General features: G+C 34.8%; 1 protein-coding gene across 8 annotated transcripts; it reads left to right on the forward strand.

Annotated features, from left to right (window-relative positions):
* Nucleotides 1-8,914: 8,914 nt before the first annotated feature.
* LOC107481316 (RNA-binding motif protein 25) lies at nucleotides 8,915-14,852 on the forward strand. 8 transcript variants are annotated; one of them, XM_021139167.2, is made up of 9 exons: nucleotides 9,566-9,713; nucleotides 9,991-10,195; nucleotides 10,401-10,448; nucleotides 10,922-11,178; nucleotides 11,281-11,433; nucleotides 11,706-12,114; nucleotides 12,275-12,949; nucleotides 13,028-13,626; nucleotides 14,227-14,852. In XM_021139167.2, exons 4-9 carry the CDS (start codon nucleotides 10,924-10,926, stop codon nucleotides 14,473-14,475), a joined length of 2,340 nt encoding a protein of 779 aa, XP_020994826.1. In that variant the 5' UTR covers nucleotides 9,566-9,713; nucleotides 9,991-10,195; nucleotides 10,401-10,448; nucleotides 10,922-10,923; the 3' UTR covers nucleotides 14,476-14,852. The 8 variants fall into 8 exon arrangements, with proteins under 8 accessions (XP_015957067.1, XP_052114652.1, XP_020994824.1 ...); XM_052258692.1 differs by lacking the exon at nucleotides 9,991-10,195 and having other exon boundaries at nucleotides 9,565-9,713; XM_052258689.1 differs by having other exon boundaries at nucleotides 10,401-11,178.
* Nucleotides 14,853-15,554: the final 702 nt, after the last annotated feature.

The raw sequence follows: 15,554 nt of genomic DNA on the forward strand, positions 1-15,554 counted from the left end.
ACAAACGCAAGCTGTGTTTTGTAGCTGCTATAGCTTTTACTTTTTCTGTATCATAAAAAACGTAACCTGCATTTTTTAGTTACTGTGTATCGCAAATCCACGTTTGGGGATTACACGCCATGCACTAATAATATTGCATATTACCATTTTTTACCTCCATTAATAAATTAATTTCTGGTAGTCATTCAACTGTCATTAAATGAAAAAAGAAGTGTTTGGTCATATCAATATTTTCGTAATAAACTAACATGATTCTAGGACTGTCAAACGGATTAGTTCGGTCTATTTAGACTCAGTCTGTTAAGTTCGTGGGTTAAATGAGTTGGACCGTTTAATCCCGTTTCATTTGCGGGCCATAATTTTTTAGTTCGGATCGTTTATGGTCAGCCCGATGGGTTCAACGGGCCAACCCATTTATTCTTTTATTTTATTTTTTGAAAAATATTTTGACAAAAAATACCACTTTTAGGTCAAAAACCTTTAAAAAAATAATATTTTTTAGTTGATGGATTATATTTTCGGGTCGAATCGGGAGAAATATCGGCTAAAGGTGCAACTATTTTTGATAAAAAATGTAAAAAAAATAAACGAGCCACCTGTTTAGTTTGCGGGTTAGCCCCGTTTAACCCGTAATTTTTTTCGGCTTAATTGGACTTAGTCCGTTTAACCTAAAATTTAAACGTGTTTAATTTTAGAGACAAAGTCCATCCATTTAAATGGATAAACGAACTTATCCAGTAAATTTAATCCATTTTAACGGTTCACATGATTCTAATTTCCAAAACTGATGTAGAATTTTATTTTTTTTATCAAAAGAGTTTATATTGTAGAGAATAATGAATAAAAAGAACACAAAAAAAAGAAAAATTCAGAATTCAAGCCTAACAATAATCTCTATTGCTAATACAATGACTCTATTCAAATTCAACAATAATCTTTATGAAATTATGATTATCTTTATATGTTAACATGTCTTCTAAAAAAAATTTAGACTTGAATTATAAAGATGTAAAGTATTCCATCAGAAGCTACAATCAATATAAATGAAAATTCATAAATAGAGTTAATATTTAAAAAATCATAGACAAATAAATATAAAAGCACAGAATGGAAAACAAACATATACAAATGAATTTTTTTCAAATTAATTTTCAATTCAAAGTTTAAAATTTGAATACAAAAATTTGCGTATTAAACAAATAATAATTATTTATATAATTTATCTAATTAATTAACTAAAATACAAAAAAAAAACCATATAAATATGTTCCGGCTACCGCTTAGATCCCACTGCTCTATTTTAGTCATTAATGTTGTGTTTTCTATTTTTATAGTCTCATTATACATGTATTTTCTGTGTTCGCTATTCAATACTTTTCAGCGATCAACTATTTTTCATAAATTTTCTCTTCTATATCCATTACTTCAACATCGATAATCACTATAAACTCCACTATAACTACTGCGACCACCATCGCCATATCATTGTCACCACCTCATTTATCGCTGTAACACCCTATTATCATCATTGGCATTTTTTCTACTGCGATGACTTTTTAGAATATTAGAACTATGAGATATACTAACATCGTACAATAAATTCTCTATTTTTTGTGTGTATATAAATTCTATAATCTGCACCTCTAACTTAAATTAGGAACAAGAACAAAAAATAGAATCAGTGAATTGAAAAAAAATATAGAAGAAGAGGAAGCAAAAATGATAAAAAAAAAGAACAAAATCTGAAAAAGAGAAGAAAAAGAAAAAATAAAGGGAATGATTTTTTTTTAATTTCGAATTCAAAATTTAAAACTTGAAATTTCATACTTATACATTATGTGAAATGCATAAAATGATGTTGATTGACTAAGATGGAAGAATTGTTGAGAATTAACTTGATGCAAGAAACGTCAGAATTTTACTACTAAAAATATTTGTTTTATGTATTTAATTGGGTGTAAAAAAATTGAATAAAATTTTTTTTAGCTATGTTTAGTAATTTTTAATAGTAAAAATAAAAAAATTAATTTTTTTGAGAAACTATAAAAAAATATTTTTACATAATAAATAAAAAATATTTTTATATTATTATATTTAAACATAATTAATAAATTAAAATATTTAAACATTAAATTATTTTTACTTTATTATAAATCTTTTAAAAAAATAATTCGAAAAAAACTCACCCAAACAAATCTTATAAAAATGTTATAGGATATATTTATATTTTTATTTTATATATTTATAATATCTTACAAACATTTTAATTCCAGTCATTTAATAATAGGAGTTTTTTGTTTTTATAAATTAAATAAATGTAATATTTATCAAAATAAATAATTTTAAAAATATTTACTAAAATAAATATTTATTTTTATCTCGAGATAATTTTATATATCTCGTTTATCGTGTAAATGAAATAAGACAGATGTATGCGATACATGTTTATCTCGTTTACAGTGTAAACGAGATATATGTATTTTAAAAAAAATTGAAAATAATAAAAAATATTAATAATATTAATAATCCAAACTTTTGGCATACAATTAGTATATAAAAAAGTTAGTAGAAGAGATTAAAATTATATGTTTGATCAATTTTAGTCATTTTAAATGACAGGGAATTAGGGATTAACATATTTGAAAACCATTAAACTGCCCATTGTTGATACGGTTACCTCTTTTCTAATTACCCACGGTTTAAAAATTTTAAAAATAATTTAAATACACGTGATTTATTTAATGACTCATTTAATGCATGTCACTATTTTATTAATATATAATATAAAATCTTTTTTATTCAAATTATATTTTAAATTTTTATGTACAATAAAATTTATATGTACTATCGTACAAAAAACTAGAAGGAGTGAGTAAATATGAAAGAGAGCAAATATGTTGCCCACTATTAATAATGAATAGTTACAAATATATTTTCAGCATGTTGTGATAAGAATGGGACGTGGATGCCCATTCCTATGAGAAGCTAACATTCTCAAGATAGATTGTAATTAATAATGTTGAAGAAAGTTAGACTTTCACAAGTATAAATATAAGGCTTCATCAGAAGCCATTTACACATCAATAAAAGCATTTTTTCTCTTTCTACGAAGCTTTTCTTTCTCTTCATATTACAAATATAGTATTAATATATAAATCATAGTTACTATGGTAGGATGATATTAATATTAGTGAATATTAATACTAGAGTCTTTCATTTATATTTCTTTATTTTATCTTCCTTATTTAGTTATTTTATAACACGTTATCAGCACGAGTCTCTGATCAAATTTTAGGAAGACTCCAGGTAACAAATTTTTATTATGTCGAAACTCTTTCATCTTGAATATAATGCTTTTGATATATCTGGAAACAATTATTTACCATGGATAGTATATGCTGAAATCCATCCCAGAAGGATAAAAGTCAAGGCCATGATTTTCCTTTATTGTCATCTTAACGAATGATTGAAAAATGAATATCCCACATTAAAAGATCTTGCAGATCTGTGGAAAGACCTTAAAGAAAGGTACAATCATCAAAAGACGGTGATACTTCCTCAAGCCTGATATGTTAGAAATAATTTTCTCGACCTTCCATGTCTCGAATGTGCTCCTGCAGCAGCAGTATCGAGAAAAAGAATTTAAAAATATTTTGAGTTAATTTCTTGCTTTTTTGTTACTGAACGCAACAATGAGTTACTTTTGAGAAATCATAAAGCGCGCCCAGCTGGCGTCGCCCCATTTCCTGAAGCAAATGCGGCAAATTATAACCCCATAAGAGGTAAATGGCAAGGCTATGGTAGCAAGAAAAATTATGGAAGGAAAATGAATTATGTTCACAAGAAAGGATCTCACCAGAAGTGGGATAAAGAAAGGAACAATGGGCAAAGTAAATCAATTGAGGATAAATGCTTCCGTTGTGGTAGAAAGGGCCATTGGTCACGTACCTGTCGTACCCCAAGGCACCTAGTTGATCTTTATCAAGCATCATTGAAAAAGGATAACAAAGGAAAAGAAACAATTTTTGTTTCAAATAATGAAAATTCCACCACTCATTATGATGTATCTGATTTCTTTGAGGATCCTAAAGGAAATATTGGCTATTTGATCAATGATGGAATAGTTTGATATATGTATGTGTTTGTTAAGTATTCATGTGAATAATTTTACTGTGCATGTACTTTTACTTATTTTATTATTATTATTATTATTTGTTTTTGAAGAAAAATGGCAATGACATATTCTGAAGATATTTGCCTTGCGGATAGTGCAAGTTCGCACACTATTCTTAAAAGTAATATATATTTTACCCATCTTGTGCCAAAAGAAGAAAATGTTAATACTATTATTGGCTCAGGCAATGTGATAGAAGGCTCCGGAAGAGCTATAATTTTGTTTCCTGGAGGAACAAAATTTATAATAAATAATGCACTATTGTCTACCAAGTCTCGAAAAAACTTATTGAGCTTTAAAGATATTCACCGAAATGGATATCATATTGAGACTATGAATGAGGGAAATCATGAGTACTTATGTATCACAACTCATGATTCAAATAAGAAAGTTATATTAGAAAAGTTGCCATCACTTTCATCTGGGTTATATTATACCAAGATTAGTGCAATTGAATCACATGCCATTGTAAACCAGAAGTTTACTAGCCCAAATGAATTCATAACTTGGCACGACCGATTGGGTCATCCGGGAACAACCATGATGAGAAGAATTATTGAAAACTCTTATGGACATTCACTAAAAAACCAGAAGATACTTAAAACTAGTGAATTTTGTTGTGCTGCATGTTCTCTGGGAAAGTTAATTTTAAGGCCATCACCAGTAAAGGTTGGATTTGAGTCCCCTGAATTCCTAGAAAGGATTCAAGGTGCTATATGTGGACTCATTCATCCACCATGTGGATCTTTTAGATATTTTATGGTCTTAATAGATGCATCTTCGAGATGGTCACATGTGTGCTTATTATCTTCTCGCAACCTAGCGTTTGCGAGATTACTGGCTCAAATTATTCGATTAAAAGCACAATTTCCAGAAAATCCAACCAAAGCAATTCGTCTTGATAATGCTGGTGAATTTACTTCCCAAGCTTTTGATGCTTATTGTATGACTAATGGAATAAGTGTTGAACATCCAGTAGCTTATGTTCACACACAAAATGGGTTAGCAGAATCACTTATTAAGCACCTCCAATTAATTGCTAGACCCTTGCTTATGAGAACAAATCTTCCAACTTCGGTTTGGGGGCATGCTATTTTACATGCCGCAGCACTTATTCGTTTGAGGCCAATGAGTTATCATCAGTTCTCTCCTATGCAATTAGCTTTTGGCCAGTAGCCAAATATTTTCTATTTAAGAATATTTGGGTGCGCGATATATGTTCCCATTGCACCACCTAATCGCACCAAAATGGGACCCCAAAGAAAATCGAGGATATATGTTGGATATGATTCTCCCTCTATAGTGAGGTATCTTGAGATACAAACTGGAGATGTATTTAAAGCACGGTTTGCGGATTGTCATTTTGATGAATCAAAATTTCCAACATTAGGGGGAGAGAATAAGCTTCCTGAAAAGGAACTTAATTGGAATTCATCATCGTTGATGCATTTAGATCCTCGATCAAGGCAATGTGAACTAGAAGTTCAAAAGATTATACATTTGCAAAGAATAGCAAATGAGTTGCCTAATGCATTTTCCGATACAAAGAGGATAACCAAATCTTATATAGCAGCGGAAAATGCCCCAATTCGGATTGATGTCCCAGTAGGACAAGTAGCCATTGAGGTAAATTCACGCCAGAAGCGTGGCAGGGCAGAAAATGCCCCAATTCGAATTGATGTCCCAGTAGGACAAGTAGCCACTGAAGCAAATTCACGCCAGAAGCGTGGCAGGCCTGTCGGTTCCAAAGATAAAATCCTCAAAAGCGAAAAGAGGTAAATACTATTCTTGTTGAAAAAGACATAGTAGAGACACCTGCAGTTGTCCAAAATTCTGATATAATGTTAACGCCAGAAGACGTTCAGGTACCTGAAAATTGTGAAAATGACGAAATCTCAATAAATTATGTCTTTACAGGAGAGAAATGGGACCGAAATAAGACAATTGTCAATGAAATATTTGCATATAATGTGGCATTGAATATCATGCATGAAAGTAAGGATCTTGAGCCAAGATCAGTCGAAGAATGTCGACAAAGGAATGATTGGCAAAAATGGAAAGAAGCCATGAAGGCTGAATTAGACTCACTTGCAAAACGTGAAGTCTTTGGACCTGTAGTCCGTACACCAGAAGATGTAAAACCTGTTGGATACCGGTGGGTATTTGTGAGAAAACGAAATGAGAAAAATGAAGTTGTGTGCTATAAAGTCCGACTTGTGGCACAAGGTTTTTCACAAAGGCCCGGTATAGATTATGAAGAAACGTATTCCCCTGTAGTGGATGCGATAACATTGCATTATTTGGTCAGTTTATCTGCATATCATAAACTGCATATGCATTTAATGGATGTGGTAACAGCCTATTTGTACGGCTCATTAGATCGTAATATCTATATGAAAGTCCCTGAAGAATTAAAGATATCTAAACCATCCAGTGAATATTCACAAGGGTTATACTCAGTTAAATTGTAAAGATCTTTATATGGTTTAAAGAAATCTGGACGAATGTGGTATAATCGTCTTACTGAGTATCTGCCAAAAAATGGATTCAAGAATGATGATATCTGTCCATGTGTTTTTATAAAGAAAACCACATTTGGATTCATTATAATTGCTGTGTATATTGATGATTTAAATATCATTGGGACTCCTGAAGAGATTCCAACAATTATAAAAACTCTGAAAGAAGAGTTTGAGATGAAAGATCTTGGAAGGACTAAATTTTGTCTCGGCCTGCAGATCGAGCATACAAAAAATGGGATCTTTATTCATCAAGCGACATACACAGAGAATATCTTGAAAAGATTTTATATGGATAAGTCACATCCATTAAGTACCCCAATGATCGTAAGATCCTTGGATGTGAAAAAGGATCAATTCCGTCCTAAAGAAGAAAATGAAGATATTCTTGGTCCTGAAGTACCATATCTTAGTGCCATTGGAGCACTAATGTATCTTGCTAATAATACGCGACCTGACATATCATTTGCGGTGAATTTACTAGCAAGGTATAGTTCCTCTCCAACCAGAAGACATTGGAGTGGAATCAAACAAATTTTTCGATATCTTCATGGAACGGTTGATATGGGATTGTTTTATCCCTATGGATCCAAGTCACAACTAGTTGGCCATGCAGATGCCGGATACCTGTCTGATCCACATAAAGGGAGATCTCAAACAGGATACCTATTCACATATGGTGGTACAGCTATATCATGGAGGTCCACGAAACAGACGCTAGCAGCAACCTCCTCTAATCATGCTGAAATACTGGCGATTCTGAAGCTAGTCGCGAGTATTTTTGGCTGAGGAATCTGATTCAATATATTCTGTCATCATGTGGACTGATTGATCATCAGATAGCTCTAACTGTCCTGTTTGAAGATAATACAACATGAATTGCTCAACTTAAGGGTAGATACATCAAAGGTGATAGAACAAAGCATATTTCTCCCAAATTCTTCTTCACTCATGATCTTCAAAATCAAGGGATAATTGATGTCTAACAGATCCGTTCAAGTGACAATTTAGCAAATTTATTCACAAAGTCACTCCCAAAATCCTCCTTTGAAAGATTGGTACATGAGATTGGGATGCGCCGATTTCAAGACATTAAATGATGTCGGCAAGAGGAGGAGACTGTACTCTTTTTTCCTTGGTTAGATTTTTTTCCCATTGGGTTTTTCTTGACAAGGTTTTTAATGAGGCAGTCCCATCACAAAGGATTTTGTACTCTTTTTCCTTCACTAAAGTTTTTTTCTCATTGGATTTTTCTTTAGTAAGGTTTTAACGAGGCATAATCCTAAATGGGCATCCAAGGGGAGTGTTGTGATAAGAATGGGACGTGGATGCCCATTCCTATGAGAAGCTAACATTCTCAAGATAGATTGTAATTAATAATGTTGAAGAAAGTTAGACTTTCACAAGTATAAATATAAGGCTTCATCAGAAGCCATTTACACATCAATAAAAGCATTTTTTCTCTTTCTACGAAGCTTTTCTTTCTCTTCATATTACAAATATAGTATTAATATATAAATCATAGTTACTATGGTAGGATGATATTAATATTAGTGAATATTAATACTAGAGTCTTTCATTTATATTTCTTTATTTTATCTTCCTTATTTAGTTATTTTATAACACAGCACATTATTAATATATTTGTTTCTTTTATATTCACCTACTTTTTTTCGTTTGTTGTACGGGAGTACATATAAATTTTATGGATAGTTAGAAAAGAGGTAACCGTATTAATAGTGGGCAGTTTAATGATTTCCAAATAAACATGTTAATCCCTATCATTTAAAAAGAACTAAAATTGATCAAATATATCCATTTAATCTCTTCTACCCAGTCTTTTTATGTACTAATTGCATGCTAAAAGTTTGGATTATTGATATTTATTTACATTGTAAACGAGATAAATACTTGTCGCATACATCTGTCTTATCTTGTTTATAGTGTAAAATTATCTCGTTTACAATATAAATGAGATAAGAGAGGTATTTATTTCAATAAATATTTTTTAAATTATTTATTTTAGTAATTATTACATTTATTTAATTTATAAAAATAAAAATCCCTAATAATAGTATACCATATTACTTTAAAAGTAGTCACAAAAAAAATATTACTTAAAAAGTAATTTAAAAGAGAGTGAATCAACTAGGGGAGCACCCACCAAAGCATTCTTATTCCCTCGCTCGTTGATCAGCAATAAAAGCATGAAGCACTCCTGAGCGAAAACTCGTCATTGTGATTTGTGAACGCCGCGAAGCAGCAGATCACAAATTCGCTCCCAACATAACCCTCGACAGCTTTTAACTAAACCTCTACCTAGGGCACGGCACGGCACACAGCAATTTCACCACCACTAACTTTGAAAACCAATAATAACTGAATTCCAAACACAATTCACGTAACCAACCCTTACAATCTTAATCTTATTCTTCTTCTTCTCTTTTCCATGGCGGATCCCGCCTCCTCTCCCGCCGTAACCCTAGAACCCAAACCCCAGCACACTGAATCACAACCTGATCCAGCTCCACCTTCCACATCCCTATCTCAATCTCCAGCTCCCGCAAACCCTAATCCCAATCCCACTCTGCTCTCCGCGCCATCGCCCGCGCCGCCGTTGCAGCAGCACCATCCCACCTTCTCCTACGTGCCGCCTCAGGTCTCCGCTGGACCTCCCTTCGCGCCTCCCGCCGCCCCCTCCTTCCGGCCGCTGCCTCCTCAGGCACCGCACTTCTCCCCGTTGCCAAATCCATCCGGAGGCGCCGCTCCGCCGAGCCTTGCCTACCAGAATCCGTCGATTCCACCTCCTGGTGTTAGCTCTGCGGCTGCAATGGCTCCCGGCGTCGCCTCTGCTGCCGGTGGCGTTGCGGTTCCGGTGTCTGTGCCGCACATGCAGCCAATGATGTCGTATCAGGTTCCTCCCGGCCAGCCCGCCATCCCAACCCTGAGACCGCCCTACGCGATGCCAAACGGTTACGCCGCTATCCCGGGTGCTCCTCAAACGGCTGTACCTCCCGCTGGTGGGTTTTGTTGCTTCCATAGTTCAACTGTTTATTATCGTTAATTGCTCAATTATTATTATTTTTGTTGTTGATATTTTGTGATTATGCGTGTTTGTGCATTTAGTGCTTGTTCCGAATCGTTGATGTCAATGTGATATGTTTTTGCTTGCGTTAAGATTGATAGTTAGTAGTACTTTACTAGCACTTTGAAATGTAAGGAGGCTGTTGACTGTTTCAGCAAAAGACAAGGAAAAGAAAACCTTTTTTTTTACTGGTACATCTTATAATAATTCAGGATTTCGTAGTGTGGGAGGAGTTTGTTTCAGATGAATTGGGGAGGGATTAAGAAAAGTTGTTGTTGGTCGAGAAAGGGGTATCGATGACAGGATGTTTTCTCCTACAGTGTCTTGACTCTCTTGATTGAATTCGGTGAGAAAGGTTGGGAGGCTTCATATTGCTTACAGACCTACATCTACAACAGTACAACTCGTTTAAATTTGGTATGCACGTGTTTGCCAGGTTTCTTGCTTTGTCTTTTACTAAAATTGGAAATGAAAGTTTACAAAGAGTGATACTCACAATGGGAAAATAATATTTGTTCTTCTGTCGATGTGAATAATATATGGTTGTGTCATGCTCATTTTAGTAGGCTACTTTGTGCTAGTTGTAAGAGTACTTTCCCTTCAATGCTTTTATGAATTCCAGAAGTCGACCATGTTTGCAACTGAATGCACGTTGGCCTTGTGTGCTAAGGTATTGCAATCTTTTCAATTCTCTATCTTTCCTCTATTGCACTTTCATTTCCCATTTTTAATGCTGCGAGTTAAAAGAAAAACTTAGAATTCAACTAGAATTTCTTCTTATTTAAACCAAGCGTACATGAGACGAGGATAGTCTCATGTCACACATGTGCTTTGGTTGATGGGATAGTTTGAGAAGCCTACTATATTACAAGTGATCTAGAAAAGGTAAGTGCTTTCTACATAACCGTAAATTTCAAACTCGATAGTATTTCTTAATGTTTTCTTCAGGTTGTCATTTCAGCTGGTGATTGTTGGCTGTGCTGCCATCTCTATTATGCTTTTGATGTGTGGTAACAGCATTCCATTGTTCTTGTCGCATTTTTCCACATATATCCTTAGTGTTGTATTGATTAGGTTATAATGCACATCCATTTATGACCCTTTCTAATATATTTGCATAGATGTTTTTGTATATCTGTACAGGAATGTCTCGTTATCCTCCTCCATATGGAACTATGGTTCGTCCTGTATATCCTCCTCGAGTACCTGGAGCGGTTAATGTTCTCCCGGTATCACGTCCCCCTGTTGCAGGGGTACCTCCAGTTCGCCCTATTATTCCTCCTGTTGTCAGACCTGTGGTTGCTCCTAGTGTTACTCCAGCTGAGAAGCCACAAATCACGGTTTATGTTGGCAAGATTGCACCTACTGTGGAAAATGATTTCATGCTTTCTATTCTTCAGGTAAGTTGTGACTATTTTGTCCTTGTGTCTGGGGAGTGGAGGATTTTTTTATATTTTTTTTTGGTATACAACATTTATTAAGACAGTTTTCTTTCTCTGAAGTTATGTGGACCAGTTAGGAGCTGGAAACGTCCTCAGGATTTATCGAATGGAACGCCTAAAAGCTTTGGCTTTTGTGAGTTTGAGACTGATGAAGGGGTTCTTCGTGCCTTGCGTCTTCTTACTAAATTAAATATTGATGGGCAAGAGCTAATGGTATATCTTCATTTTCATAGCACTTCTTTCTTTTGCTGTTGTGTTTACATTAATCTTGTTATCAAATTACTTGAAATTGGCTGTCACTATGAATGATAAAGGGTTAACTGGGTATTTTATTTGTCATTATACAATTGTTCCTGCAATCCTTTTGCTTTGACAAGAGCTGTGGTTCTCTAAAAAAAACTGAACTTGTGCATTACTATTCTCCATTTTCTTTTTCTGTTTGGTTCTATATCTGAGCCATGCATCCTTTTATATTTGGTTGACAGCTGAACATCAATGAAACTACGAAAGAACATCTGAAGCGGTATGTTGCGAAAAAAACTGAAGATTCAAAGAAAAAAGAAACCCAGGTAGCAGGTGCTGAAAAAGATGATGAAGGTGCACAACCTTCTGATGGTGGTGGGAAATCTGATGCCGAGGACTCAAAGAAAGAGGATAGTGATTCACATAACAAGGAATCCCTTGATTTTGCTACCTTCGGCATTGTCACTGATGATGATAGGGAAGCTGATCGAGAGGCTTTGGAAAAGATTACGAACATGATAGAGGAGAGGTTGAAAACAAGACCTTTGCCTCCACCGCCTGCACAGACGCCTGGTGATGGCTCTGCAATAACTTCAGAACAACCAGCTAAAACAAGAGATGGAGATTCTGATGAGGCTATGGGGAGGAATGGTGAGATTTATTGTAGACAAAAGTCGCATTATCTATTTCTTTTGATACGTCGAGATCATATTATAAAAATGAGATACATTGTCCTCTGCAGTTCTTTCTTTTATTGCTTTTCCCTCCCTTCTGAAAAATTTATCAGGAGATTACTGTTCAATTTTTGTAGAAGGAAATGAAGATAAAACTGAAAAAGATGCAAACAGTGACATCAAACAAACTAGTGAACATGATAAGCCTGAGACCCCTGATAGAAGGCATGACAGGAGAAGCAGAGAGAGGGACCGAGATAGGGAACTAAAACGGGAAAAGGACAGGGAGCTTGAAAGATATGAACGAGAAGCAGAGAGGGAACGTATTAGGAAAGAAAGGGAACAAAGAAGGAGGATTGAGGATGCTGAGCGTCAGTATGAATCATGTTTGAAAGAGTGGGAGTATCGAGAAAGGGAGAAAGAGAAAGAGCGCCAGTATGAAAAAGACAAGGAAAAAGAAAGAGAACGCAAACGGAGAAAGGAGATACTATATGAAGAAGAAGATGAGGACGACGATTCAAGGAAGCGGTGGCGTAGAAGTGTATTAGAGGAGAAGAGAAAGAAGAGATTGCGTGAAAAGGAAGACGACTTGGTTGACAGACAAAGAGAAGAGGAAGAAATTGCTGAGGCCAAGAAGAAGGCAGAGGAGGATCAGCAACGGCAACAGCAGAGAGATGCACTGAAACTGTTATCTGACCATTCTATAAATGGCGGTGAAAAAGCCATGGCTACTGAAGAGGCTGCCAATGAAGTAAAAAATGTTGTTACAGAACACAATAATGCAGTTGATTATAATCATGAAGGCCATATAGGTAATTTTTATAAGCCTTATTCTCTGTTATTTCTTTTACTCTCTCGTTGTATTAACAATCGGATGCTTTACATGGCAGGTGATGTCAATTCACTAAACGCTATGAATGATGAATCAGCCATGGCATCTGTCTCAGAAAATGATGCACGATCAAGTGCAAATGCTCCTGCAAAGAAGTTGGGATTTGGTCTAGTTGGGTCCGGAAAAAGAACAACTGTCCCTTCTGTTTTCCACGAGGAGGAGGATGATGATGCACACAAGGACAAAAAAATGAGGCCTTTGGTTCCAATTGATTATTCAACTGAGGAACTGCAAGCTGTTCAACCTACTGCCGCTGGGCCAACACCTCCAAATTTGGCTGCTGCTGCAGAATTTGCAAAGCGTATATCCAGTGCTAATCTCAAAGAAGAGAAGCTTGATGGAGAACGAGATAGAAGTAAGCGTTCAAGTGAGAAGTCTAATCACCGAGACAGGGACAGGAGTGATGAAGATGGCACCCACAACAGAGATGACCACAAGGAGAAAACTGACCGTGACAGAGATCGAGATCATGGATTGGACAAAGTAAAGACCTCGGATAACAAGAGACTCTTGGATGCAAAACAGTTAATTGATATGATTCCAAAGACCAAGGAGGAACTGTTCTCGTATGAGATAAACTGGGCAGTGTATGACAAGGTATGTGATTCTTAACTGTGGATGCATTTGGACTTGTGCGATTACTTGCTCTTGATATATCTGGAAGATGTTTATTTTACCTCTTTCCCATATGGTGCTGGATAGAAGATGGGTACAAGCCCTATTTTTAGGGGTGGTAGGGGCGGGTTTTGGTGTGGGAAGAAAGGTTGAACATATTCTGGTTTCTATTAGAGTATATTTTTGGCATCGTTATTGGGGGCACCATATGAAAAGTGTTGAAACTTTTAAAAGTTATGAAGATTCTGTAGAATGATTTTACAAATAACTTACCACAATACGTTTAGAAGGAACACCATAACCTATTCTTCATAGTCTATTTTGTGCATGTTTTTAAGAATTGCAAAACATTAATAACTGGATAGAGTGCACAATGGATGTACTATGGAGTATTGACTATGGATAGAGGAGTCCTAGACAATATTTTTGGGATTGAAATTTTTGTGCTGATTGAGTTTAAAAATTTCTTGCATTTTTATTGTCATTTATATTTTGGTGGTTTGTCTTTGTGTTGTGTAGCCGATAAGAAAAAAGAAAAGTTCATTGTGCTCCAAATTGTTGACTTAATATCTTATTTTTCAGCATCAGTTGCACGATAGAATGAGACCGTGGATTTCAAAGAAGATCAAAGAGTTTTTGGGGGAAGAAGAAAATACATTGATAGATTACATTGTTTCCAGTACACAAGAGCATGTGAAAGCATCCCAGATGCTAGAACGTCTTCAAATAATTTTAGATGACGAAGCTGAAATGTTTGTTCTCAAGATGTGGAGGATGCTTATCTTTGAAATTAAGAAGGTAGAGACGGGGCTTGCTTTGAGGACGAAATGATGATTTCTCTCAGGATTTTAAGTTTAGAGTTCTGCTGGATTGAGATTTTTACCACCGTCCCCATGTCTTCATCCTAAATTGTAAATTAATTGCATGACCGGTTAGCCATAAACAATTTAATGTAATTTTTTCCGTCTGTACTGAATACTGATCCAAGATTCAATTAGGCTTTTGGATAAATTCGTTTCCTTTAATGAGAAGGCTGCACTTTTTGTCATGTTGAGAATAGTGTAAAAGTTAGACCTTCGGTGTTGGCCGTTTTTATTTTGTTTGTCAAGTGAAGTAGTGAACAGTGAACAGTATATAGTCCTTGGCTGCATGAAAGAAAGGGGTGTCACCCTAACTTCATAATGATTACACTCTCTGATCATAAACAATTTGAGTTGTCTAATTTTGCTTTGAACGTTACTCGGACTTGTGTTGATAGCTTTGGAGATGAGAAGTTGAGAACGTGGAACAGAATATGTAATAGTAGAGTAGAGTAGAGAAGAGAATAGTGCAATCACTATTCATATTTTGTAAAATGATATTCTTTAGCCATCAGTGTAGAGTAGAGTAGAGAATAGTCTTGAAATGGAGAAGGTAAAAGAATTAAAAATTTGTGGATGGATTTTTGTTGTGTGTTTTTGTCATTCTGAATATGGTGGCTATTCACTTATTCGTATGACATATAAAAATAATAATAAAAATGTAGATATGCATTGCATTAAATAGTTCAATGTTGACAATTTAACTATAAAAGAAGTAAACTAAATATCCATCAAAGATTGAATTAACTTGACAAAGCTATCCAATAGATTACTAGTTTTATCGAATGTTTTGGGTGATTTTATTAAATTAATCCAATATTTGATGGTTAGAATTATTCGTCCTTAGTCTTTCATGATAAAAAAACAATAGTTTAGAATTATTCTTGCTTAAATCCTTTTTTTTTTTCAATGCATGAAACAACCGGCATTTCTTGTTTTTTATCCTATATGGAAATGTAACAAGCACACGCGTAGCTGAAAATAGAAATGTTACACACATAAATTCCAAATGCACGGCAATTCATTAGAAGCGGCAGGTTGAAAACTACA

This window comes from Arachis duranensis, chromosome 3, assembly GCF_000817695.3.
Source record: "Arachis duranensis cultivar V14167 chromosome 3, aradu.V14167.gnm2.J7QH, whole genome shotgun sequence".
NCBI classification, from domain to species: Eukaryota; Viridiplantae; Streptophyta; class Magnoliopsida; order Fabales; family Fabaceae; genus Arachis; species Arachis duranensis.

Excerpts from the sequence above, each read along its gene's own strand:
- LOC107481316 (XM_016101581.3), top strand. The coding sequence starts at position 9,143 with ATGGCGGATCCCGCCTCCTCTCCCGCCGTAACCCTAGAACCCAAACCC. Across the intron at positions 11,434-11,705 it reads TTGATGGGCAAGAGCTAATG|CTGAACATCAATGAAACTAC; the intron begins GTATATCTTCAT and ends TTTGGTTGACAG. Across the intron at positions 12,115-12,274 it reads TGAGGCTATGGGGAGGAATG|AAGGAAATGAAGATAAAACT; the intron begins GTGAGATTTATT and ends CAATTTTTGTAG.